The 25,983-nt window shown below is 38.8% G+C and overlaps 2 protein-coding genes across 7 annotated transcripts in view; one reads left to right on the forward strand and one right to left on the reverse strand.

Annotated features, from left to right (window-relative positions):
* Positions 1-269: 269 nt before the first annotated feature.
* On the reverse strand, positions 270-18,022 carry LOC105356574. Of its 3 annotated transcripts, none has more exons than XM_023949703.1 (9): positions 17,569-18,022; positions 16,793-17,338; positions 15,507-15,561; positions 13,982-14,073; positions 6,296-7,601; positions 5,003-5,152; positions 4,706-4,830; positions 1,587-1,755; positions 270-659 (listed from the first exon to the last, which is right to left on the reverse strand). In XM_023949703.1, exons 2-9 carry the CDS (start codon positions 17,300-17,302, stop codon positions 592-594), a joined length of 2,475 nt encoding a protein of 824 aa, XP_023805471.1. In that variant the 5' UTR covers positions 17,303-17,338; positions 17,569-18,022; the 3' UTR covers positions 270-591. The 3 variants fall into 3 exon arrangements, with proteins under 3 accessions (XP_023805471.1, XP_023805469.1, XP_023805470.1); XM_023949701.1 differs by having other exon boundaries at positions 271-659; positions 1,587-1,758; positions 17,569-18,021; XM_023949702.1 differs by lacking the exon at positions 17,569-18,022 and having other exon boundaries at positions 271-659; positions 1,587-1,758; positions 16,793-17,534.
* A 1,726-nt stretch (positions 18,023-19,748) lies between these two features.
* Positions 19,749-25,983, forward strand: part of dock1 (dedicator of cytokinesis 1) — a 176,926-nt gene continuing 170,691 nt past the window's right edge. For all 4 annotated transcript variants that reach the window (XM_023949686.1, XM_023949687.1, XM_023949688.1 and 1 more), the window contains exon 1: positions 19,749-19,964. In XM_023949686.1, the coding sequence (XP_023805454.1) occupies positions 19,913-19,964 (52 nt within the window). In that variant the 5' untranslated portion in view covers positions 19,749-19,912. The remainder of the gene's footprint in view (positions 19,965-25,983) is intronic.

Below are 25,983 nucleotides of genomic sequence, written 5' to 3' on the forward strand. Positions count from 1 at the left end.
TGCAATAGACAAAGGCTCTCTTCTTTCCAAATAGAAATGGTGGCATTCATTTCTGTTTTTTTTTGTCGACTTTCAGGCATCTGGAAGAGATCCTAATTAATCTAGCAGAAAAGCGTCTTCTCTTTTGGTGTTGTGACACATTAAAGGTTTTCCATGATTTGGAGCAATGAAAGGTTAATGCTCATTTCTTCCTGTAATCAAGTCCATATATAAATCCAAAAATACTGATTTACATAAATACAACGATTTACTTAAAAACACACACAAATCTTTTTTCCCCAATGTTATTTATATTTTTATTTTTAAATGCAATCAAAAAAAATTGATATTTTTGAAATTGTATATGAGGATACAATGTGAACAATTTTAATGGCAGTTTGAGTAAGAAAATACAAAACAAAAGTAACATAAAATTAAGGGGGGGGGGGGGGGGGGGGGGGGGGACCTGAGTCCGGATAAAAGAAAACAAAAGTAGCATACATTTCTTTTGGTGAATTAAAATATAAACAGGTACTTCAAAAGTTGTGCAATAAAGGGGACAAAACTGCTTATGACGAAGAGGAACCAGTTGTCTCTGAATGAAGATGGAGCTCACTTGTGGGATCCGGTATGCATTTGGGGTTGCATAGTGGCTCTGCCTCTGGGTTTAAATGGGTCACCTGGAAACACCAGCAGTCATCCACACATTCAAGCACCCATGCAACAAGCACACAGAAAGAAATAATGAATGACCAAAACCAATGGAAGCATCTCACTCAATCACTTCTACCTGTAACAGAAGAGAATGATGCCAGGAAAATCTTCCAGCATGGTCGCAAACAGATATTGACTTTACATTTGTGTATGAAATTCAAACTTTTACTTTTTTTTGTCTAGAAAGTAGCAATATGTTTTTTTATTTTTCTAAATTGAGATCAATAAATCAGAGTTTTGTTTCTTCTGGGTATTGACAGACATTAAACTACAAATGTGCCTTCCTTTTATGGCCAGTGGGAGGCAGTAAAAGTCCTGCAATCTCAGTTTTCCAAAGCCTGGCACATGAGGAGAATCATAACATTAAAAAGTCATTCAGCTGAATGCTAATGTTCATTCCGTTTTTCGATTAACTTACACTTCTGTACTATTAGTAATGTTTCTTTATCTCTCACATTAAGCTTTTATTCCCTAGTATTAGGATTAATCTTCTGCTCAGTGGACTGGATAAGTTGAGATAGATTTTTGAATAAAACTTCTGCTATTTATGATATAAAACTTTTTTTTTTTTAGTTAAATAGTTGTGTTTTATGAACATTTACTTTCTGTAATGTCAAAAAACATGCAAAAAAAGCCTCTCAAGAACTGTAATTAAATTTGAAATTTGAAACTCTTTCCAATAGAAAAACAGGATAGTGCTCTGAAGCATAAATTTAAATAAATACCAGTTTACAAAGAATCCTGAAAAGCAGTTCTGGCATACATTGTTGCCTTATTTTTAAATGAGCGTGCTTGTGATTAATGGAGTGGCAGGCAGCCACTGCAGCTGCACAGGGACAATGGACGGCACAGTGACGGTTGATGAGAGGTGAGGCCGGCTGCTCGCACATTACCATTCACAGAGGTACACTGGGTGCTGGAGTCTCCCTTCTGACTGAGCTCAGCGCCCATCTGCTGGTCCCCAAAACCCGAGCCCTGCTTCCTCTCCTGGGCCTTTCGCTCCAACTCTCGCACTCTGCTTTGGGACTGAAAGATGAAGTCTGGTCTGGACAGCTGCAGTGCCTGCTGTCAAAGTCAGAAACACATTTTTCTTCTTGACAAAACAGTCATGCTTATGCCTCTTTTGGAACTCTTTTCAACTTAAATCTGTAAGAGGCGTGTGTGTAATCGTTCCCTTTGTGTAAACCTTTCGCATGGAGGGCCAGATTTGGTGAGGTAAAAATGTGAGCCCTTATAACAACATTTAAAGCAAACAAAATATTTAATGAAAGATTTTTGCAATGAGAAACTTCTCTTTTCTTCACATAAAACAGAAATCGAAATATATTTTTTACCAAAGTTACTGTGAATTTCTAATTAGAAGACTAGAATTACACTGAACAGTAATATAAAGCAACTCCTCTTTTTGCTCGCATTTGTCATGAGATGAACTCAAAGATCTAAAACATTTTCTACAAACACAAAATAACAATTTCTCTTAAATCTTGTTCACAAATCTGTCTAAATCTGTGATAGTAAGCACTCCCCCTTTGTTGAGATAATCCATCCTACCTCACAGGTGTGCCACCTCAAGATGCGTATTAGACAGCATGATTATTGCACAGGTGTGCCTTAGACTGGCCACAGTAAAAGGACTTCTTACTTACTTCTTAAACATGTCACTTTGTTTTATTGGGGGTGGATCTGGAGGGTATTCCAAAAAGCAGGTTATGTGAGTTACCACGGTAAGTTTGAGGCTAAGGAAACGGATAACCTCAGCTTTCGGTTCCAAACATGGAGTTGTGTTTCAGGGTATGTCAAGTTGCCATAGCAACTCATGCTCTGAACATAACCTGGTCTTGAGCAGGTTTAGTAGATGGTTGGTTTGTTTTCAGAGAGGTGAAGCAGCGTAGCATGTCCATTTGAAGATAATTTAGTGGATGAAGAAGCTCAGATAATACTTTTTTCACCATGAGAGGGTGAGAAGACCACGTATGGATGTTGAAAAAAATAACCTTTTAACATTGATCCAACTTAATTATTTGCTTCAGTTAAGAAATCTTTTTTTTTAGTTAAGTCAACTTAAACATAACACGTAGTTATCAAACAGCTATTTTACTTTCATTCAAATTAATTCAATTAAGTAGGTGTAACTTTGGTGCTGCTGTTTGGCAGCGCAAGGAATTGTGGGATACCCTTCCCTTTGCCTGTCTGGATGGACTTGGGTTTAAGTGTTGGTTATTGACCAAATGTGTTTTGTTGTGTAGCTGTTTTATTGGGTTTTGTCTAGTTATTTTCTCCTGGAATGTTTAATTCTTTCTGCAGCATGAGTGAGAGGGACGGAGAGAATGATGAGTTTATTCACCACCCCCAGTGCAGTGTGGTATTGCAATAACTGAAGTTAAAGTCAGAGTCATGATTAGCAAATGGATGATAAAATTTACAAGTCCACACTGTGTCTTTCAGTTCAATTTGATAAAAATGAGAATATCTGCAGCATCAAACTCAGGCATATCAGAGTTCAACAAGTACAATAAATTAAGATGGAAAAACATTTAAATGAATTGAAGTAATATAACATTTAGTTAGATAAATATGTAAATTTGAACTGTATAAATAATTATTGAGTTGGATTTCGATCTATCTATCTAGATCCCACAAGAGCATTTTGCGTCACAATGAAAATAGAAATGAGATAGAAACTCGTGCGTTTACTTTGTCCGTTCTTTTTCTCCAAGCAGAAACTCTTTTGCTTATGCAGCCGTATTTCTTTTTTTTGTGGGCGTATAATCTTTATACGCCGTCATTAAAGTCTCCGACTCAGTCTCACTGGCGTATAGCACTTTTCTTTTTCTTCACGCGTTTCCATGGTGACTCCGGAAATCTGCGATCCATTGAGAATGCCTTCATGTACTTGCCGTGCACGCGCATTAACCCAGGGTTACCAAGTGGAGCGTAATTATGTGAACTCATATCCGGTCTTTTGGAACCGACATACCCAGAGTAAGCAAGTTCAGGCGGATTTCAGCCAAAGTTGCCTTTTGTTGTGTCACACCTGGGAGGTGGGATGGAATATCCTAGCAAAAAAAGAAAGCTCACCATCACAGATATAGACATCTGTCAACAAGATTTGAGAGAAATGGTTATTTTGTTTTTTAGAAAATGTTTTAGATCTTTGAGTTCATCTCATGACAAATGGTAGCAAAAACAATATTGTTGGGTTTATATTTTTGTTCAGTGTAAAATGAAGTAAATGTCTGTAAAAAACAAACAAAAAAAACAAAGATTAAGGCACCTGTAAATCTGAAATGTTACACACTATTTAATGTTAACTGTAAACTTTTATATGTAAATCAAGTGACCAGGAAGTCAGATGTCTCATTTAAAAGCACAAAGCATTTTGGTTTTGATCAGAGAAACAAATAGGTCTGATCCTCTCATTTGACCCTTAAGACTCTTCACTCACATTCATTTTATTGTCCACTCCTCTGAAAAACATTTGCAACTGAGCAGTGTCAGATTGCAGCCATACTCACGTCGCAGACTAATGAAACAATTCAAACCCCACTTTTTTACCCTGCATCTCCTAATATTAAATTACATTTTCCCAATTCTCTGGTCCACGGTGTTACAAGCAATGTTAAACTTTCTGTTTATTATTTACATTGAGGAAATTAGCTAGTCATAGAAGTGTCCCGCAACAGGAATGTCACAGTCTCACAATGACTAATGAGGGAATTAACCAATCACAATTAAAAAAATTGAACACGTGCCGGATTTTGGACATGCCTGCTTTATGTGACACTGATTGCCACTTATCTTTTAAAAGTTTTACTGAAGTAAAAAAAAAACTGAACAATTTAAAACCTTTACAAATTGGAATAAATATATTTCTCAAAGGCACACAGAGGAAACAGGTGTAAAAAAGATTGTGCTCCCTCCAAGTGTGGCCCCAGAATTAACTATATTCTCTTGGAAAAGGAAACCTTTTTGTTTTTTTTTTGTTTTTTATTAACTCAGAAAATGACCTCACCTGAAGAGAAATGGTGTCATCTGACCTTTGCTGGTCGAGCCTCAGCGGCACAAACGTAGCAAGAGGCTTCTTGTTGTGATCATTCTGCTCAGGATGGAGCTTTGTATTCCTCTCCTCCTTAAACTCTGAGATAAGAAAAAAAGAAATGGATTGTGTTTGAACCCTGCACACCTGTGACAATGCCCTAGGGCACAAAAGTATCACTATCCGGAAACAGGCATAAAGAACTCTGCCACAAAACATCAGTAAAAACAGTAGCAGTGTACATCCAAAATGTGAACCACGGTGTGTTTTTACCAGGATCTCCTTGGGGTGACGCTATGGACTCCTCCAAATTGTCACTTGATATCCTCCTCTGATTGAATTGTCTCTGGAGTTTGATGTTTGCGATGATGGCAGCTGCATTTAGGGCAAGAACTTCCGCCTGAGATTGATGGGAATGGGGATCTGTGAAGCAGGAGGCCTTTGATGAGTAAAACAGAAACGCTGACCTTTTTTAGGGGGCGTATTTAAAAAAAAAAAAGCCCTGAACTTTCCCTGCTTGGGTTCTGGCTTTACAGCTAATTGATTATGATCTTAACTATTATAATGAAACACTAATGAATAATCTAAAGGACAGAAAAGACAAGGCAAATGAGGAAAAACCTCTTATTAGGAGGACAAATTTGTATTATTCATCTAAGCCTAGATTTTTATCAAAAAAATGTAGCCTTTGATTTGTTCAAAGAAAGAAATTAATAATTAATAAAAGCTTGCATTTTGCACAGACTCCATACTAATACATGTCCTGGAAATGGATGCAATCAGTTAAACTTCAGATAAGGAATACTGATGCCCCAGACAAAACAAAAAAAACATCAATTTGCATGTATGTTTTGGGAAGGAGGACAATTTAAAAACAATTACATTACATTTCCCACTAGAGGAAGAATAAACCCATCTTTTAATTTATTTTAATTTATTTTAAAAGCGTTACCAGTGGGCCATTAGCATGGAGCCCCAACCCCTTTCCCCTCCCGATTCACAACAATATGAATGAAAAAATACAAAGAAATGTAATTTTAAGCTTAATCTTCTTAATACGTGTCATCCATCATCACAAAAATCCCGCAAGAACAAGTTATAAACATCAAAAACACATCATTATGTTGGTTTTCTGAACATCTTCTTCCAACTTCCTGTATGGAAGTAAGTGAAGCTTAAAGCTCTGCTCGTGCTGCAGGTTTTGGGGAAGTGTTGCGATAAATTATCTATGCAAAGTTTTTCCTGCTGAGACCATGAAAAAAGTGAAAATGAGAGAATGTGTAGGTGATGATGAGGCCTTCGCACATATGTTGCTATAAGCAGGCACGAATCTTTGACATGAGAGTCGGGTGCCATAAAAACAACGTTAAAATGCTTGTCAAGCATTCGGCACACCTCAAAGATGATGTCAAACATGCGATGGTGTAATTACACCAAACTGTAATGCACAAACTGGCACAGAGGACATTTTATTTAGATCCAGTTATCCTTCTGAAAAACAGAGATCAGAGGCGGAGGGAGGCTGCAGGCTGATAAGGAATAATCATACGGGACAGAGAAACCTACCAGGGGCCTTGATGAGGGTTAGACTTGGTGACGTTCTCCGCATTCTATCTACTGATGGTTCTAATCTCACTTTTTCCTCCCGGTTTGCCGTCTGGGTGTCAGCCCCCGACTGACCTGCTTCCCTGGCTGCACGGCTAGTGTTGATGGATCCACTGCCCCCAGAGTTTCTGTGAGTCCCCTGAACAAATCCCAGGCTCCATTTCCTGGCATCTGTTTGGGCTCGGTTCTCCTGGCTCGACTCAAAGTGCCCAGTTAATTTGCCGTAGCAGCTCAGCGGTCTGTGCAGTGTGTCCGATCTCCGTCCAGAAGCTTTTGGAGAAACTTCTGAGAAAACAGGCCCTGCTGTGACAGCAGGTTTGCTCACAAAGAGACTCAGAGTCGATGTGTGCAGAGTGTCATGTTTCTCTGTGTCTGAAGTGTTTGGTCGAGAGATGGAGTTTGAAGGGGAAATCAAACGGACTCCGTTGCTTCCTGAATGGCTTCCTTGACCCCATGTGCTTTTATTCTGAAACACTCCCTCTGTGTAGCTGTGTCTGTACTCTGGATTTCTGAATGGAGCCTTGGCTGGACTGTAGCTTTCCTTGTGCTCTGTCACTTTGATGATGGTGGCCTTTCTTCTGCGGACCACGGTGTCCGACCCTTGGCCCTCGGGTGGAGTCTTGGCCCTGACAATGTTTGGCGCAGCACTGGATGTGACCCTTTGCTCTGTGACTTTGACGATAGTGGCCTTCCTTTGCACTCTCAGCTGCCTGGAGTTTGGATCCATGGGCTGTTCATCTAAGGTGGGAGAGGGGGAACTGGAAGTCTGGGATGAAGGAGTGCTGGTGGTACATCCAGGTAGACTGGCTGTTCTGCTCACTTTTCTGGAGGAGATGGTGATCGAGGAGATGCTGGTTTTGTTCTGAGGTATCAAAGTAGTCACCTCTGAACCTGCCTGTGAAGGTTCTGCGTTGCCTTTCTGAGTCAGAGGGGTCGTGGCCTTCAGAGGCTGAAGACTGTGTGTCCTTTGCAAAGGCTTGTGTGGCTTGAGCGCGCCCGTTTCGCCTTGGAGCAAAGTGGGATGATGACTGTAGGGATCAGCAGAAGCTGTGCAAATAAAAGGTGAGTGGTGGGAAGGTTTGGGGCTGTTAGTATTCAGCAAAGGAGACTTCCTGCTTTGGTCTGAACTGGTCCCAGAGAGAAGGTCATCGTTCCTGTTGACTCCAGGGAGAACGGACGTCCTGCTGGTCATCCAACCCCTCCTTAAAGCTTGCCAGCTGAGGGGTCTGTCCTTCTCATTATCAGGAAGATTACTTTTTTCTGGCACCTAGAGCATGCATGCAGGGGAAAGAGATAACAACCCTTAATTATACACCCAGATCCCATCACATTCTCCTTTTATTGGTAATGTCAAACACTAAATGTTTCGTCATCAATCAACCCAGTAAAGCAGGTACTGTAAATTCATCTTGGCAACAGGAGCATCTGCTTGAAATTGACATTCATTTTTGGAGCATAGCCTAAATTAATTTGCCATGAAACATTAATAAATCTCTCTAATGTGGCTTTTTAGGTGCAGGTCAGCTGACTTGTCTCCCTGGGGGAAATTCCTGTCTCTTCTCCCGTCAGATGACGACTGCTCCCCCCCTCCACCCCCAGGTTGTGCTTGACACAACGACTGCCCTGATAGCAGCACACAGCTTGACGAATCCCTGACAAAGTAACAACGACTTTCTCCTCAACTAAAACTGAGTACTTATTTTAATTGGAAAGATGAGAAATAAAATCATTTCAACCCAAAAAAAGTTTCACAACGTTTAATATTTCTTATTTGTTTACTTACTTTTTATTTTTTAAATACTGACTTTAGCCTCAATTTTTCAAACTAGTTCCGGTGATGTGTGGTTGAAAAGAGGAAAATCTTTTAAAATTTTTGAGATTATTTGTGGGAGCACCAGATTATTAACCCTTTGTTGATCTCTGAACTCACCGGTGAGTTTGCCAGTCATGTTGATTGATTACAGTGACTTAGAAATGATAAGGTTCCTTCCTTCCCTTTAATGTGAACTAACGTGAAAGGTTTTAGCTTAGAAAATTTTGGTTTAAAAGAGTTATGACACATATTTGTTGGAATAAATCGTTGGCACATTGTAGTTTAGAGGAGCTTTCATTGGTTTTTAGACATTTTTCACATTGTTTTCACCTTGACTTTGCTTTTTTTGTGGATTTATTTTAGTTTGTCTCTACGTGTTAGATATTTGTTATGAGAGAAAAAAATGTTTGTTTTTACGTTTTATGTTTTAAAAAAAAAACAAATTATGACATTTACAAAAAAATAGCTTTTTTGGACAGTTTCAGGTTTATTGTGAAATTATTGGGTAATATAACGAAAAAAAGATCTGTTTTTTTATGTATGATTTAGATCTGTAAATAAAAAGAAGCTGGGCTTGTACTAAAAAGAAGGACATCATTTGTCACAGAAAATAGTTTTAAATATATTAAACAGAGAAATTTGTAAAGTAGAAAAAAATCCCAAATAAATATGGAAGCAATTTACTTTTCAAAAGCCCAAATTATTTCCTCAATATGACAGTTTAATCACTTCATGCCTTACCTTATTTTCAATTATATTTAAAAAAAATTCAAACAAGGTTGTGCTAAATTTAGTGCAGTCCTGGATTTAAGCGTACATTGCAAAATAGCGACGTGAATGGGTTAAAGGGAAGACAACAAGTGTCAGATTGTCATGGAAAATAGAAAATAATGTGCATAAGTGAGTAAGGAAAAAGAAGCACTGTAGGATCAAGCACACTAAAAACTCCATAGTTAAAAAATAACCCAACTCCAAGTTTAAAAGGGACTAACTTGTTTCTGGATTATTTTAACTCAGGAAAAGAAAAACATATATTGGGTTCAAATGAAGCTCACAAAATTTGTATTGCTCCAAAAAGTAACTCAAAAATACATCCTAACATAAATAACCAGGGATTTAAGAGTGATGCAGACAGAAGTATGACAAAATTAAATGCTAAATTAAATGCAAAATAAATCATTTCAACATATTGATTTCCTACTGAATGAAAAAGTTTTTTATATGTATGAGGTTCCATTTGTGCCAAAAATCTGTTTTTGTATGAGGTTCCATTTGTGCCAAAAATCTGTTTTTGTGTCCACTGTCTATGTCTTTGGTCGTCTCACTTTGTCGTCAGGACTTTGCCAAAAATCTGTTTTTGTGTCCACTGTCTATGTCTTTGGTCGTCTCACTTTGTCGTCAGGACTTAGCAACCGTTGCTACTGTCGATAGCTACTGTCGATAGCTACTGTCGATAGCTATTGTCGTTAGCTACTGTCGTTAGCTAGGGTGTTTGCTGCTGTCGTTAGCTACGACGTTTCACCGTGTTTTGTCGTTAGATGTTCTCGTTTTTCAAATTTTGCCAAAGTCGTCAGAAAAGTCCTTTGTAAGGCCGGTAAATTTTTTCCTGTACTACCACGGAACGAAAAAGAAATGTTTATCAAAGCAGACGTCAGGGTTAACCATGACAACACGTTTTTAAGATGAACTTTATTTTGATATTCCCTCAAACGCGTATTGCCAGAAAGGGGGGGGGGGGGCATGCATACAACGCTTGAAACGAAAACAAAGTGGCGCATTACCGCCACCACCTGATCTGGAGGCGAACTACTTCTATTTAACGCAGAGAATGACACATAATAAATATGTACATTTTACGAAGACTATTTATGAATGTGCTGTGTTCTGATCATGAAAAACGTGGTTGATTTATTAATAATAAAATTACAAACACATTGGTGTTGATTTAATGTATTTGTTCAGAAATAAACCCTCAAGTCATTAGTCCATGGCAATATTTATTTTTTTTGCCGCTGAACGATTTACGGGGGCCTTGCAAGGAGGCCTTTAAAATATCTTTGATGAGTTACCTTCTCAAATTTTAGTGGGTCGAGTCACTAATTATGAATATAACAGTCGAAAACTGACTGGTTTTTGAGCTTTTCTTTTTAATCTATTTATGTGACCATGAGATGGCGCACTCGGGACCACATAAGGCTCTTATTAGCCCGTCTGATCCTCGTTTATCCATCAGATTTGTAACAACATATTTTATAAAGATCAGTCATTTTTCAAAATAATTTGAAATAATAGTTTCATCACAAGATTAAATTAAAGCCATACTCTAAATAACTTTAAACGGGAACGTGAAACCGTTGTACGCTGCACCCCCCCCCCCCTTCTGGCAGTGCGCGTTTGCAGGATTGTCAATAAAGGTTTTTTTTTTTTTAAAGTGTTTTGTTCCGTGATAATACGGGAAACAATTTATCGACCGTACAAAAGACTTCTCTGACGACCTTTGCAAAATTTGAAATACAGCAAGATCTAAGGACACGACATGGTGAAAGAACGTAGCAAACGACACTAGCAACGGTTGCTAAGGATCTTCCTGACGACACGTGAAACGACGTAGCAGACGACACTAGCAACGGTTGCTAAGGATCTTCCTGACGACATGGCGAGACGACGTAGCAAACGACACTAGCAACGGTTGCTAAGGATCTTCCTGACGCCGTAGTTAGACGACATGGGATAAGGACAATGACAAAGATAAAGTTTAAGGATAAAGCAAGCATATACATCACAAAGTTAATACAAAGTAATAATCAAAGAATCATGGGCATGCAGAAGATATTGCTTAGTAGTACATAAACATGAACCAATGTAAAATGAACTCGTTCAATAGACATAGACAATGAGCCCAAAGCATAGACAGTGGACGCAAAAACACGATCAGTGGACATAGACAATGGACCAAAGACATAACAGTAGACGCAAAAACACATTTTGATATTTTTGGCACAAATGGAACCTCATATTTTTGTGTCCACTGTCTATGTCTTTGGTCGTCTCACTTTGTCGTCAGGACTTAGCTATGAGGTTCCATTTGTGCCAAAAATCTGTTTTTGTGTCCACTGTCTATGTCTTTGGTCGTCTCACTTTGTCGTCAGGACTTAGCAAGCTTAGCAAGCGTTGCTACTGTCGATAGCTCCGGTCGTTAGCCACTGTCGATAGCTACTGTCGATAGCTACGGTGTTTGCTACTGTCGTTAGCTACTGTCGATAGCTCCGGTCGTTAGCTGCTGTCGATAGCTACTGTCGATAGCTACGGTGTTTGCTACTGTCGTTAGCTACGACGTTTCCCCGTGTTTTGTCGTTAGATGTTCTCGTTTTTCAAATTTTGCCAAAGTCGTCAGAAAAGTCCTTTGTACGGCCGGTAAATTTTTTCCTGTACTATTGCCGTATTGCCAGAAAGGGTGGGGGGGGGGGGGGGGGCATGCATACAACGCTTGACACGAAAACAAAGTGGCGCATTACCGCCACCATCTGATCTGGAGGCGAACTACTTCTATTTAACGCGGAGAATGACACATAATAAATATGAACATTTTACGAAGACTATTTATGAATGTGCTGTGTTCTGATCATGAAAAACGTGGCTGATTTATTAATAATAAAATTACAAACACATTGGTGTTGATTTAATGTATTTGTTCAGAAATAAACCCTCAAGTCATTAGTCCATGGCAATATTTATTTTTTCGCCGCTGAATGATTTACGGGGGCCTTGCAAGGAGGCCTTTAAAATATCTTCGATGAGTTACCTTCTCAAATTTTAGTGGGTCGAGTCACTAATTATGAATATAACAGTCGAAAACTGACTGTTTTTTGAGCTTTTCTTTTTAATCTATTTATGTAACCATGAGATGGCGCACTCGGGACCAGTATAAGGCTCTTATTAGCCCGTCTGATCCTCGTTTATCCATCAGATTTGTAACAACATATTTTATAAAGATCAGTCATTTTTCAAAATAATTTGAAATAATAGTTTTATCACAAGATTAAATTAAAGCCATACTCTAAATAACTTTAAACGGGAACGTGAAACCGTTGTACGCATGCACCCCCCCCCCCTCTTTCTGGGAGTGCGCGTTTGAAGGATTGTCAATAAAGTTTTTTTTTTTTTAAAGTGTTTTGTTCCGTGATAATACGGGAAACAATTTATCGACGGTACAAAAGACTTCTCTGACGAACATTGCAAAATTTGAAATACAACAAGATCTAAGGACACGACATGGTGAGAGAACGTAGCATACGACACTAGCAACGGTTGCTAAGGATCTTCCTGACGACATGGTGAGAGAACGTAGCATACGACACTAGCAACGGTTGCTAAGGATCTTCCTGACGACATGGTGAGACGACGTAGCAAACGACACTAGCAACGGTTGCTAAGGATCTTCCTGACGCCGTAGTTAGACGACATGGGATAAGGACAATGACAAAGATAAAGTTTAAGGATAAAGCAAGCATATACATCACAAAGTTAATACAAAGTAATAATCAAAGAATCATGGGCATGCAGAAGATATTGCTTAGTAATACATAGACATGAACCAATGTAAAATGAACTCGTTCAATAGACATAGACAATGAGCCCAAAGCATAGACAGTGGACGCAAAAACACGATCAGTAGACATAGACAATGGACCAAAGACACAACAGTAGACGCAAAAACACATTTTGATATTTTTGGCACAAATGGAACCTCATATATATGAATGTATTAGTGTTTTGGAACCATTTACAGAAGCCAACAAAGTTAGCTATGAAATGAATCAACAGTGAGACAAATCACATGTCCCTCACAGCTCTTTCTAAAGGACTGCATGTCTCCAGGGGCTTTCACTCTGGTTGCATATTTATGCTAAACACAGACTCTGAAAGGAACCAAGAACCAGCAGCAGAAAGTAGGTTCATGAATAAGAACCACAAAGCCCAATTTTTTTCCTACCTATGTTTACAAAACTATAAACACAGTCCTCTGGTTTAATCATCAAAAGGGGTTTTGGAGTTTTCTCAGTGACCATATGCTTGATTCACAGATGCTTTCCCCCTCTGACTTAAAAAAAAAAAAAAAGCTAGCTGTGACTCTGAAGTAGGAACTCAAAAGGACAGACACTATTAAAGCAGTTTTGTCCCCGCAGTGTGAAAACCAAATGGAAGAAAAACCCTTTCAGCATTTGCATCTTCAGTCAGTGTTTAACCTTCTCCTTTGGGTTTCATGGTTCTGAGTGCATTTTTTTGTTTTCTCGGTGAGAAACACTTTATTCTTTTGATGCTTTACATGGTAGTTTTATTGTCAAGCTCGTTCTTTCCAGCTACCTCCTGTAGTTTTGCCTGCTCTTCATCTATGTTGTATTAGTCATCACCTCCCTCTGAATGACTGATCCCTTTCCCCCTCTTTTTTTCTTCCTGCTCTGTGCCAGATTCTTGATGTTTTTTTTCTGTGACATTTCAGTCTTGCTTTCCATCAGCTTCTGGCTTCGTGTTTCTATTTTTGGACTCAGAACTTCTGCTCATCCTTTTTTTGGGGGGGGAATGTGTTTAAAAGTTGGTTTTAATTCTGCACCTTTTTTTGTCTCCTGAATGTTGACAGTTGTTTTGGGCCTTGTGACAAATGAGTTGAACTGACAGTTTTTAAAAAGTACTTTCAGGAAATAGCAAAGTAGTTAGACCAATTCATCACATCACAAGCTAGATGTTATCAGATATCAGGCAATTCTAATTTGGAATCTTTAAAACTATTGTTTGGATTAAAAAGGCCTTAAGGTTGAGAAGCAGATATAATTTACCTCTTTATCAGATGGGGAGCCTGGATCACGCGTCCACCACGTCCTTCCACGTAAAGCTCCGGAACTGGTGTGACTTCTCTCCCCGCCACCATCTATGTTTCAACACAAAACAAGTCGATTTTTCACATGATACGTTTGCTACCTCTCTAGCAAGTGCAAACACACCAACCCAGCAGCCTGTTTGACAGTCTGGAAATGTTGACACCGTCAATAATTGACACTGGCACAGTGAGGTGAGTCTAGCACCACCCCAGAGTGACTTTTCAACCCCCCCTCAGGAGACGAAGCAACTTTACAACTGTCTCCCAGTGCTGACTGATGTTGCCAGCCTGTCTGTTTCCACCTGCTGCTGTTACCAAGGCGACGTGGCTTCACTTCAGGATAACCCTTAAATGATGATAGTTTGTGGTGTTTCCCAATTTTTTTGGGGGAAAAAGATCCCACAAAAGAAGAAATACAGAGGACAGGACTTTGCCAGCTGTGTTACAGCTGAAGAAAAAGGTGTTTTATGAACTTTCATCAAACTCCGGCTCTCCTGACGCTAGACTCCACATGCTACCGTCACATTACATCTCATTTTCTTCACTTTAAAGGGTCCCTCACTGAGTCATTCTTACACCTTTTACAAAAACCTCCTCTCCAATTATTTTTTTATTGGCTAAATCTAAAACACCTTTTCTCCAAATGAACACCTGACATTAATATCCCAAAGGGGAGTAAAGACATGAGCCTACACAAGGAAAATCCTCCACTTTTCTCATCAACCTTATCATTTTCTTCAGAGTTAGATAGATAGATAGATAGATAGATAGATAGATAGATAGATAGATAGATAGATAGATAGATAGATAGATAGATAGATAGATAGATAGATAGATAGATAGATAGATAGATAGATAGATAGATAGATAGATAGATAGATAGATAGATAGATAGATAGATAGATAGATAGATAGATAGATAGATAGATAGATAGATAGATAGATAGATAGATAGATCCCAATGCCAACAAGGTTAACATATCCTAAACAAATGCACAGTCTATCATCCAAGATCATTGCAGCCATATAAATGGATCGTCTTGATTTCTGTAGGCAGCATGGGCCTTGTCAGGATTATCTATGTATAAACAAGAACAAGGTTGAAAGATCAAGCTTTAGATCACACCCAGAGAGTATGGGGCTGCCATTCTGGAAGATTAACAAGCCTCCCGCTCCAATCAGTCTGGATCCCTCCTTATCTTTCTGCCTCCCAGCTCAATCCCCATCCTGCTTATTCGGTTTTCAGTCTTTTTCAAGATTTGTCAGGCTCGTAGGTAAAAAATTGCTTTTGAGAAACACATTTTTGCTTTCACTCTGTCTGTTATAAAATCAATGGAACCACTGAACATTCATTAAAGCTGTCCATCTTCAGTTTTTATTGTTTTGTTGCTTAGTTCTCTAAAACCTTCTGAAAAAACTTTGAATAATCCCTCATTATCTTAAATGAACACATTTTTGTATAAAGTAATAAATTCCAAACCTACAGAGAGGTGCTCGGTTCTTCTGCAGTGTTGGAGTGATGGGTTGTTTGGGCCTCAGCTGTATAAAAAAAAGAACATTAAAGAAATGGAGGAAATGTCTCACATTAATAAACATTTTCTAAAGATTATTAGTTATTTATGACTTCTAAAAAAGTGACATTTTATGACATCACAGCTGACTTGATATTACTTTTTTCCTAGGAGCCACATGTGCGTAATTTCAGTCTCAGTTCCCCTATTGCACAGACATTCCTCAATTTTGACTCACATTTTCTATTCTTCATCTAATACTTTGTTTAGAGAGAATTAGCCTTGTACAGTGACTTGCATCCTCCCAGGGCCTAAAGCTCACTCTCTGCCTTAACAGCATCAAATTAGTCGTAAACCTTTGGAGAGTGCGTGGAGTTCCTGCAGAGTAAGCTGTTTTCATGAATGCCAGAGCTCAGCCTTCTCCCTGGGCAACTGAGACTTGACTACTAATGGCTTTCTGTGGCACTCGGTGGTGGAGCTCAGAACAGCCTCATCTATATCCCACTAAAGCTCCCACTTGAGGGGTTAACAGTAACAATTACACAACCTAAATGAATTGTAGTCACAAATCCAGATTGAGCCATAAACAGAGTCTTTGCTTGGGCCTTTTGTCCAAACAGGAAACGATTTTCTAAATAAGAGCTCCAAAATAAAAGTTCATGCCCTGACACAAAGTAAAATGGGTGTTGTTGAAGAGTTTCTGCTTAAATAAAATAAAAAATTTTTTTACAAATAAAACATTTTATTGCATTTTGGTATTACATAAGTGGTTTACCAATAGTGTTTTTAAGCCCTTGACACCTATTGATGCGAATATTAAACCAATTCGACTTTAAAAATACTTTAATTTAGCATCTGCTTGAAACGTAACTGAATATTTTTAATAGCTGGATATAACTTCAGGTTAAAAAAAATCCAATCATTGTTTTTCTCATTGCAGATTCCCATTTTCTGTTCAATACACACGGGTTTTATATCAGAAAATGCCCATTTTTTCATTGTGTGTTTGAATTTCAATTTTTCTAGATATGGTTTCCAATTGAGCACTGTGTAGTTGACAAACTAAAGAGATTTAGAAAACAGGACCCCAAAATACCCATTTTTATAAAGTTGTTTTAGCTCTTGCATTGACTGTTCCAGATTAAAGCATTCTAGGTGTAAATATAACCTTCTTCCATGCACAAAAATGTTATTTGGCTATCAAGGAGCCCATAAGCAACACAATGTTTTATTCACCATCATGTTTTTGTGTGACTTACCTGGCCAGGACATTGGTCCAACATCTGGTTTGGGGTGCTCCCATCATCCAACCCCATCACTTTTCTCTGTATTGGCAACCACCCAAATTTGACTGGAGAGAGACTACAAAGGTGAGCTTGCTCTTTCTGGGGGGCCTCCATGATGTGCGCTCTCTCCCAGCTCCTTCTGTGCTCTGAAATAGGAATGAACCCAGCTGGAATGGACTCCTGGCTTCCCAGATTGGAACTCTCACATGAAGACGAGCGCCTGCTGTAGGAGGGATCGCCCATCCGCCTCGTGGTTGTGGTCCGATCGTGCAAAGGGGGAGCTTCTGTCGGGTTCTGCAGGGTTTGCAGGTGTTCCAGCCAGTCGTCCAGCCGGGCCCCTTCGATGGCGCTTTGGGGTCGGGGTGCACGTTGCGGGTTGGGGACAAACTCCCCCTCTGACATTAAGCTCTCCCAGTAAGACTCGTTTCCTGATCTCCTCCAGCTTGGGGATTTCCTCTGGGCAGCTGGTCTGCGGAAAGCCATCCCTCTGGAGTTCAGGTGACACCTCGCAGGTCTCACCTTTCAGCACCCAACGGGGGGTGGGGTGGGGTTAATGAGAATCCAATATTTTAAAAGCCCAAAGTTGACAGGTGGCATCACTAACTATTAAAACCGTTTCATACAAGAGTATTGGAGTTCCCCTTTGATACAGATCTGCTCTAAAGACATGTTGAACACAATTCAGGTTGAAAATAAATGATCAGAGATTGCAAATGTTCCCAAATGAAAGTATTCTGACACCTACTTACCTCCTGTCGACAGATCTTCCTTTTTCCTCAGAATGCAGTTCTTAGGACATAAAGAAGGTGCTAACGGGTACTGTCTCCAGTCAGGCATGGAGCAATGCGAGGGATGCTTTGGCAAACAAAAGAGCTACTGAGCACAACAGCTGAACATCCAATAGAATGGGGAGGAGGAAAAGAAACTTGGAGATAGGCAGGCGAGGGAAACAAACACTTGTTGATGGAACAAGATCTCCATTAAAAGTCAGGCAGCACTCCAGAGAGATTGTCAGCATGCTTGACATTCAGGCATCCCTATATGTATAAGCGTCACTAATGAGGAGATTAGCCATGTTTTTCTATGACTCACTTAAAGTGGTCGAAAGCGTTTCTGCAGAACCCCCCTAATGTGTTTCCCCTGCCTGTGATCTCGTGGTTGGCGGCTGATGATGAGCATTGCTGTCCTCAAGCCTCCATGAGGCGTGTGACTCCGTCTTAAAATGGGTCAGTGTCCTCCTGGATTAGTAACTGTGACCTACATGACTGAAGGGTATTTACAAGACAGAGGAATTTTGTTTCAAACTTCAAGACGTATTTTAAAAAATATATTAAAACAAACTAAATTTGGATGTTTGAGTTTTTTGTAAAAACAAACAGACCGACGTTTTCTGTGTCTTTGCAATCAAATGTAACAAATGTACGTTTTTAAGACAATAATAATATGGACATTTTAATCTTGGTGGATGGCACCTTTTCCAGGTTTTATCCTACTCCTTTCACAAAGACAGCTGGGATGGCACCAGTTGCTCAGCAACGCTCAACAGGATAAAGTTGTAGTAGAAAGTGCTAGAATTTTTTTTGACATTCTAAATATATAAATATACAAATAAAATTATAAATAGAAATAACATTTGTGCCACCACTTACTTGGAGGGTGAAAGTTAAAATTTTGGATGGGGTCTAAACTGTCTTGTGATCAAGGTTGACTTTTTGACAAAAGATGTACTGTAATGAGTTTGAAAGTGGGAGCTCCCTCTGCTGGTTGAATGCTAACATGACATCTGTAGGTGAGGGAAGTCATGGGGGCGTGGGGTCATAAACTGAGGCAGGTATTCTAAATTTATGGACAAAGAAGGAATTAAATGTACTATAACAAAGAATTTTACATTCATAGATTACATTAACAGAATTTTGTTACTGCCTCAGAGAGAAAGAGTTTCAGTATCATTTAAGCCAGAAGCCCATCTAAGGTCCTTTCGATTTATTATTATACACAGATAATGAAGAAAAAGGTAAATAATGAAAGAAAAAGCTGTGGATAAACAGGACAAAAAAACTGTATTTTTTAAACATGACCTAAAACAAAAAGTAAATGTCAGGGTTTACTATGTATTTAACTCACAGAAGCTGTTAATTTGAAATCATTTTTTATAATGAACACTGATTTTATTTCACTGTTTTACTACTGTCAAATAAAAACAATTAGTCAAATAGGTAATATTCTTGGAGATTATTATATAGTTCTTTTGACAGACTGGCGACCTGTGCGGTGTGTCCCCTGCCTTCGGCCACAAGTGGCCGGGACAGGCTCTGGCAGCCCTGTGACCCCGAAAGGGAATAAACGAAAGGAGATAAATAAACGAATTATTAAATGTTTAAATCAGTTTTACTCTCTCTTTTTCACTTTCGTTTACCTAATCTCTCATATAAAGTCAACATTTTTTGAGTGTATACTTTAAAAAATATAAAAGCACTTAAAAAAAAGTTTTAAGCAATAATTAAAAATGAGAGACATTTTTGGTTTTGGCATGACATAAAACTGAAGGCACTGATGCAACTCTCAAATGCTGTTAATTTATTTTTTATAAAGAATAATACATTTACTATTGAAAATGTTCTTGGATTTTTAATTTTCTAAATTAGGTTTTCTTACCTTTTTTATTTTTAAATTAATCCCTCATATAACAACATTCGTTTCAAGTGTAAACTTTTTCAAAATAAAAGCACCCTTTAAATTTTTGCTAAAACCTTTTAGGCAAAATTACTAATGAAATACCTTTTTTTGTTTTGGTATATCATAAAACTGATGGTTTGTCTTCAGGAATGTGTTTGCTTTTGAAGAAATATGTCTCAGCTCGTCATGACGTAATTAGGATCGGGCCGCAGTTTGTTTGTAAGCACCAGGACTGCCTGAAAGAGGTTTTTGCTCCGCCTCGCCCCCTGCCGGCGCGTCCCGTCACTGATGGAAAATGGCTGCTCGGAGCAGCTCTCCAAATCTGGGAGAAAACTGAACAGAAAAGTCTACTTTACAACTAAGCAAACACACCTGGAGTTTTTCTAACTGGCTGAACGGCATCTCAGGGACGCCTGAATGATCAGAATGTCTCGCTGGGTCCCCACGAAGAAGGAAAAGTATGGAGTTGGTACGTAAGAAAACTTCCATCGCTAGCTCGTCCCCCTAGCCCTCTGCTCTCAGAAGTTCAGGGAAGAATTGTGATTAGAAAACGAGAGTGAACGGTTCTCGCCGGGAGGTTTAGAGGATTCACGGGCTCGCATTTGACTAAACTGGAGGAATGCCAATGATTCTCGGGGACACTTTAGTTCAGCGCTGGTGGTTTGCATGGGACGGTCGCATGTCTGCGGGCGTCTTTTGTGAGGAAGAGGACCGAGTGTGGATTGGGAATTGTTAGAGGCGCGCCTAGTCGGAGCGGCGCCGTTTCCTGTGTTTTGGGGCCTCCGCCACAAAACTTGAACGACTTTCGAGCCCAGTTTGATTTGTGACTTGGAATAATCCGCGCTGTTGGTGTTGACGGCGGGGTCCTACAGGGTTGGAGTCTGCTCAAATGCTGGTGTTGTTAATTTTCTCGAGTTCCGCTGTCACGTTCAGCCTCCACTGTCGCTCCAAAGACCCACTCCGAGGAAAAGGATGGTTTTAACATGTTGTTGTTTCATTTTTCTGATGATGGAAGACATAAATGGAAAATATGAAGAGTATTTATTTTTTCAAATCGTTGTGAATCAGGAGCAGATCCATAAAAAAAGAGCACGTGTGTGTGTGTGTGTGACGCAGAAAATAAATACGCATCGCATGGCTTACTACTCCATTTTTCTGATGCATCCACATGTACACACATGGATCCATGTACGTCTCTGTTTTCCTTATCCATCTGGCTCACAACTACACAGCTCCAGTCTGTTACAGTTGGGGGAAGGGGGGGGGGGGTATGGGCTGTAAGCTAGCGGGAGAGAGTGTAAACAAAGGGATGATGGGAAATGGGGGCAGGCTTACTTCACGACTGCATATGCAATGTCATAGAAAAAAACTAAGATTTTTTTTGATTGTGGCTAAAAATGACAGTCATAATTAAAAGACCACCGGGAACTTAAAAAAAAAAAAAAAAAACATTGATCGGACAATCGGATTTTGACTTTAAAGGAACAAACATCACAAAGAGCGTCTGGTGCTGGAAATACTGAGCTTGCATGCAACAAGCTCATGTATAAGTCATTAAATTTAGTGATTTAAAAAAAGCCAATCAAGATATAGTAAATAAACCTTTAAATGCACAAGTACATACTTCTGCATATGTAATAAAACGGTAAATACAACCTAAAGGTCCCTTTTATGTGACACTATGAAGGTCTATTTTCGAGCCATGAGGCTTTCTGTCAGATGGTTTTGATCTTCACCACTTCTCTATAGTCCTTCCTGAAAGTTCTGCAATGAATATTGTGTGTTCTGATGAACACAAACACACACACACAGCTCCTTAATTCAATAGAATCAAACTCACCCATCTGTTTACACACTCTTTCCCCCTAGCTTTAAAGCCCCTCACACCACCAACCTAACATTACCGGTGCAACAAAACCGTATAGCTTTGACCCAGATAGTCAGTCTAGACGAGGAAAACAAAGTCGTACTTGGTTCTATTTGTCTACAAGTGGATGCTTTAGAATCCACCGGAGCAGGGAGCTTGACGTACTTTCTACATTTTTAACTTAATTCTTTAAATACATGTCCTCCATCATCAGAAAAAAGTCTCAAGAACATGTATAAAGCACAATTTTCATCGGAGTGGGTCTTTAAGTAGGATCACCATCTGCTCCTCTTGTATGCCTAAAATGACTGATTCTTTACTTTTTCTCATGTTTTTGGCCTATTGTTGTTTATCTTCTAGTTTTCCTTTTTTTGGGTCCTGCTAGTGTTTTAAAAAAAATCTTTTATCCGTGTATTGCTTGTCAGTGGTGTGTTGAGTTTCTTTTTGGTTATCTGCAGGGTTGTTTCTAAGGCAACAGCCCCATAAACTAGTCCTTTATTTTTTGCTAATAGCCATATTTTATTAGGATTTTTCCCAATACTTTCCCTCTTGCACTCCATGTAACACGTGCCCATGCCTGATAATAGAACCGTTTTCAGCCACATAGGGTGATGCTGATGCTGACTGATGGGCGATTTTAACAGGTTACTCTAAAACCTGAGCTTGGACTTTTAATTGAGCTCTTGTATTTTCAGTCCAGATTGTGCTGCTAGATGGAGCATTTGTGAGTTTTTTTATTTGTATGTGGCTCCCAAAACTATGCAAACCTAGATGCTAACGATTTTCTTGTTATTTTCAAAATCCTCTTAGGGCTCTTTCAGTGCACGAGTGGGTGAGTCATTAGTTGAAAGAGAGGCAGCTGCCAAATTATGGTGACGGAAGATTGTTGGGGCATGAAGCTTTTTTTTTGTGTTTTTATTTTTTTTCCCCCTTCACTTTTCCAAACTTCACATGTTGACCAAGTAGCACTAATGAGCGCTGTGTGAGACCGGTCACGCTGTCGGTGCTCACTCTGCATCCATTTCCGTTTCAGCCAAACTTTTGTCCTGCTATTTAAAGGCTCTCATAATGGTCCCCAAGGCTTTGTTAGCGTACGTGTGAAAGATTTCCCTTTTATCCTTTCTCAGCAGTATGAATGACAAATGTTGCTGTCCTTATACATAGTGTGTCAGGGATTTCCCCGCCCATTTTTTAAAATCAAAGCTGTTGAACATTATTATAAATGCAATGGACACGACTTTAAATTATTATTGTTAAGTCATGATTTTATGACTGTGACTCAATTCCTTGACGATGACTCTTCTTGTGACATTTGAATCATCCTGGTTGAAGTTGTTGATCCTTACATAAGTGGACAGGAGGGTTGTATCCGAATTCTCTCACTGGTGGACTATATGGGGCGTTGCCATTTTGTACGGCTGTCCAAATCTACGGCTATGTCCGAATTCCCTCCCTACTCCATAAATACTAAAAAAAACAACAATATTGTGTGGGACTATCTAGTGCCCTGAATTTTTGGTCACCATGCTCCCTCCTTTTTTTTCCAAAGGCAAATTTAATGTCACAGATTTGCCAAAGTAAACGCCTAACAAATACAAGCATTTTTAAGGAGACTATTTATGAATCCACTGTGTTCTGGAGATAAATCTTTGATGTCTTATCAAAAAAATTAAAATACATTTTTTTCACTTGAAAAATCTTTTAAACGCAATGCATTGTGGTCTATATTTACTTATCTAGTGAGCATTGATGCTCTCTGGTTTGTCGCAGAGACTTCTGGGAAATTTCTAGCGCACTCAATTTTGAAATTCAAGATTAGGACAGCTCTACAAAATGGCGAACAGACTACATAGTGCACTATGTAGTGAGTAGGGAAGGATTTCAAACACAACCTACAATTCCAAAAATCCAGTGCAATAGAAATTTGCCAGAAGTCTCTGCGAAAAACTAGTGTGCATCGATGCTCACTAGATTGGCTAATATAGACCACAAAGCATTGAGTTTGAACAGTTTATAATTTAACAACATGTATATGAAAGTAGCATCTGTCTGAATTGGGGCTGAAATCCAGGGTACTAGACACTGCCGCACTAGTATATAGTCTATTAGGGGGTTACAGAGTTGTGAGCGAATTTGGACAAAGCCCAGATGACTTCCTGGAGTTCTAAGTCATTTTTTTATTCTTTATTTTAGTGGCTGTTACCGTTTTTAAAACGACCTAGCAGATGAGTCAAATTTGCTGGACATCAGTTGAGAAAAAATCTTTTTTGTCTATTTTTCCTGAAATAGGTTTAGTTTTCACATTTTTGTGAAATAACCCCAACCATCCACATAGTTTGATAAATGTAAAGTCTACAGCTGCGTAACGAGAGAAGTCCTTTGCAGAAAAAACCAACAGACTGTTATCCTTTTTATGAGCAACCTATTTGACAAGTATTTAATCTGAAAGATGCTTAAAAATCATGGCCCCAAACCGATGAACAAACCTGATATGGTTTTTATTGTTGTGTCTAATGCTTATGAGCACCCTGACTTGCAGTTATCTGACCTATTTTAGCCAGTTGTGTATAGAGATAAGCTCAAGATACAGATCACGGAAAAGAACAACCCAACAAACAGGAATGGTTGGTGTTTTTTCAGACTTTATCAAAGTTATTCCTTTCTATTTTCTTAACTTTTAGCCTTTGTTCACTGTCAAACTTCTGGACATACAGTGTGTTCTATTGTTTATTAGTGACGTTTTAACAATAAATAGTGATAGGTTAAAACCTCGAAGTAGGATTACAGATGTTTAAGACTGTAAAACCTCTCACTACACACTTTTTACCCTTTTCTCAAACAGACATGAGCATTTTCACACTTTTCTCTCTTGTTTAAACTCTCAAAGTTGAAACCTTCAAAGAAAAGTATTGAGTATTAAGTTCAGTTTAATAGAATTAAAAAAAATATCTGCTTTTGATCGAAAATTTTTGTAGTTTTGGCAAGATGAATGCTTAGGCTGGTGATGGTGCTAAAAAAACTGTTGTGGTGAAATAGACACTAACTGGGACAGAAAGAACTATGTTGTAGGAGAGCACTGCTATCATGCTCTTGCCAATAACATGTTGAAAAGATCACCCCTATTTTTACCCAACTGACATAAAATGGTAATGATTACCCCTCAAAACTGCTGTTATTTAATTGCCATGCCATTCGGGATCTCTGGTAGACCTTAAAAACAATGACCTGGATCAGGCTTTCCTCTTCTGTTATAGTAATGACACGCTAAAAGTAAAGTCTAGCATTAAAAATGTCTGTCAGATGAACACCTTACCAGACTTTTGCACGCAGGCTAGCTCAATTAGCCTGATAGCGACTAGTTTGTTGTAGTATGGGAATGGTTGTGTTAGGATCTTAGGGTCATAGAGGAGCTACTGATGGCTCGCTTCGAAACAATCCGAGCACATAAACTTAGGCCAAGTCAATTTATTTGGAGTTTTGTTATCTAATGCTGTTTCTTAAATGAAAACGAGTTGTACCAGCCGATTGACGAACAATAAATTCTAATTGATTTCCGTGGAGTGGACTGGGTTTGCTGAGTGTCGTGTCTCTTTTCTGATCAAGGACATCCTTATGAAACCTTTTCAGGTAATTCTTTAGCTGGTTTACAGTCTGGCTGTTGCCATGTCCCTACTGATTTTCTCTGACATGGGGCAAATAAATTTCTTTAAAAATCAGACAATGCGATTAAAAAATGTTTTTTTCTTCTCATTTTGTCTGTCATAGTTGAGGTTTACCTATGAAGGAAATTACAGGCCTCTCTTATCTTTTTAAGTGGGATAACTTGCACAATTGGTGGCTGACTAAATATTTTTTGCCCCACTGTTGGTCAAGACTTTCTGCATATTTGTAAAACAAAAATTATGCTCTTTTAGTTTTTAGAAATGTGCACTGATTTAAATAAACAATTTTAACGCTGTAGATAGTATGGCAAAGTACAGTAGATGCAAGTTTTTAGATGGACGTTTTTCCTGTCTTGAAGGAAACACTGTTAGTTTACATTTATTTATCATTCTCATTTGTTACAAGTTTCTCAACAAAAAAAAAACAACCTTTCTGGGTGTGGATGGTCATGTTTGTTTCCCTATATTTACAACACTTTGATGTTGACATGCCAAACTAAGAGAACCCCACAGTGTTTAGAAGGTGTCTAAAGGCCACCTCAGGGCAATTTGGGCACCTGACCTTTAATTTTTTTCCTCTTCTCTAACCTTTTCTTCAACATAATTTAAAATCCACGATGCACGTCCTTCCGCACAAAAACTGTGTGAAAAATGGTGTATCAACTAAAAAAAAAAAGAAACATATTTTATATTTTGTGAAATATTAAATGGCTTTTTCCACTTTTGGTTCAGAGAAAGACTCAGAGACTCTTACAGTTGCAACTTTTTCATGTTTGCGGCACGAAATTGTTCGTTTTTCATCTTAGTTTGGATTTCAGATTGAATGTTGACTCCAGAATTGACGAACGTAATTAAATGGTGATTTTCTCATGAACTAAACTGGTTTTCGGCTAATTTAAAGCTGATCATTATTTAAGTCATGGATACATCATAAAAGAAGAGTAAAGTCAATTTTTTCT

Source organism: Oryzias latipes, chromosome 19 (genome assembly GCF_002234675.1).
Source record: "Oryzias latipes chromosome 19, ASM223467v1".
Classification (NCBI taxonomy): Eukaryota; Metazoa; Chordata; class Actinopteri; order Beloniformes; family Adrianichthyidae; genus Oryzias; species Oryzias latipes.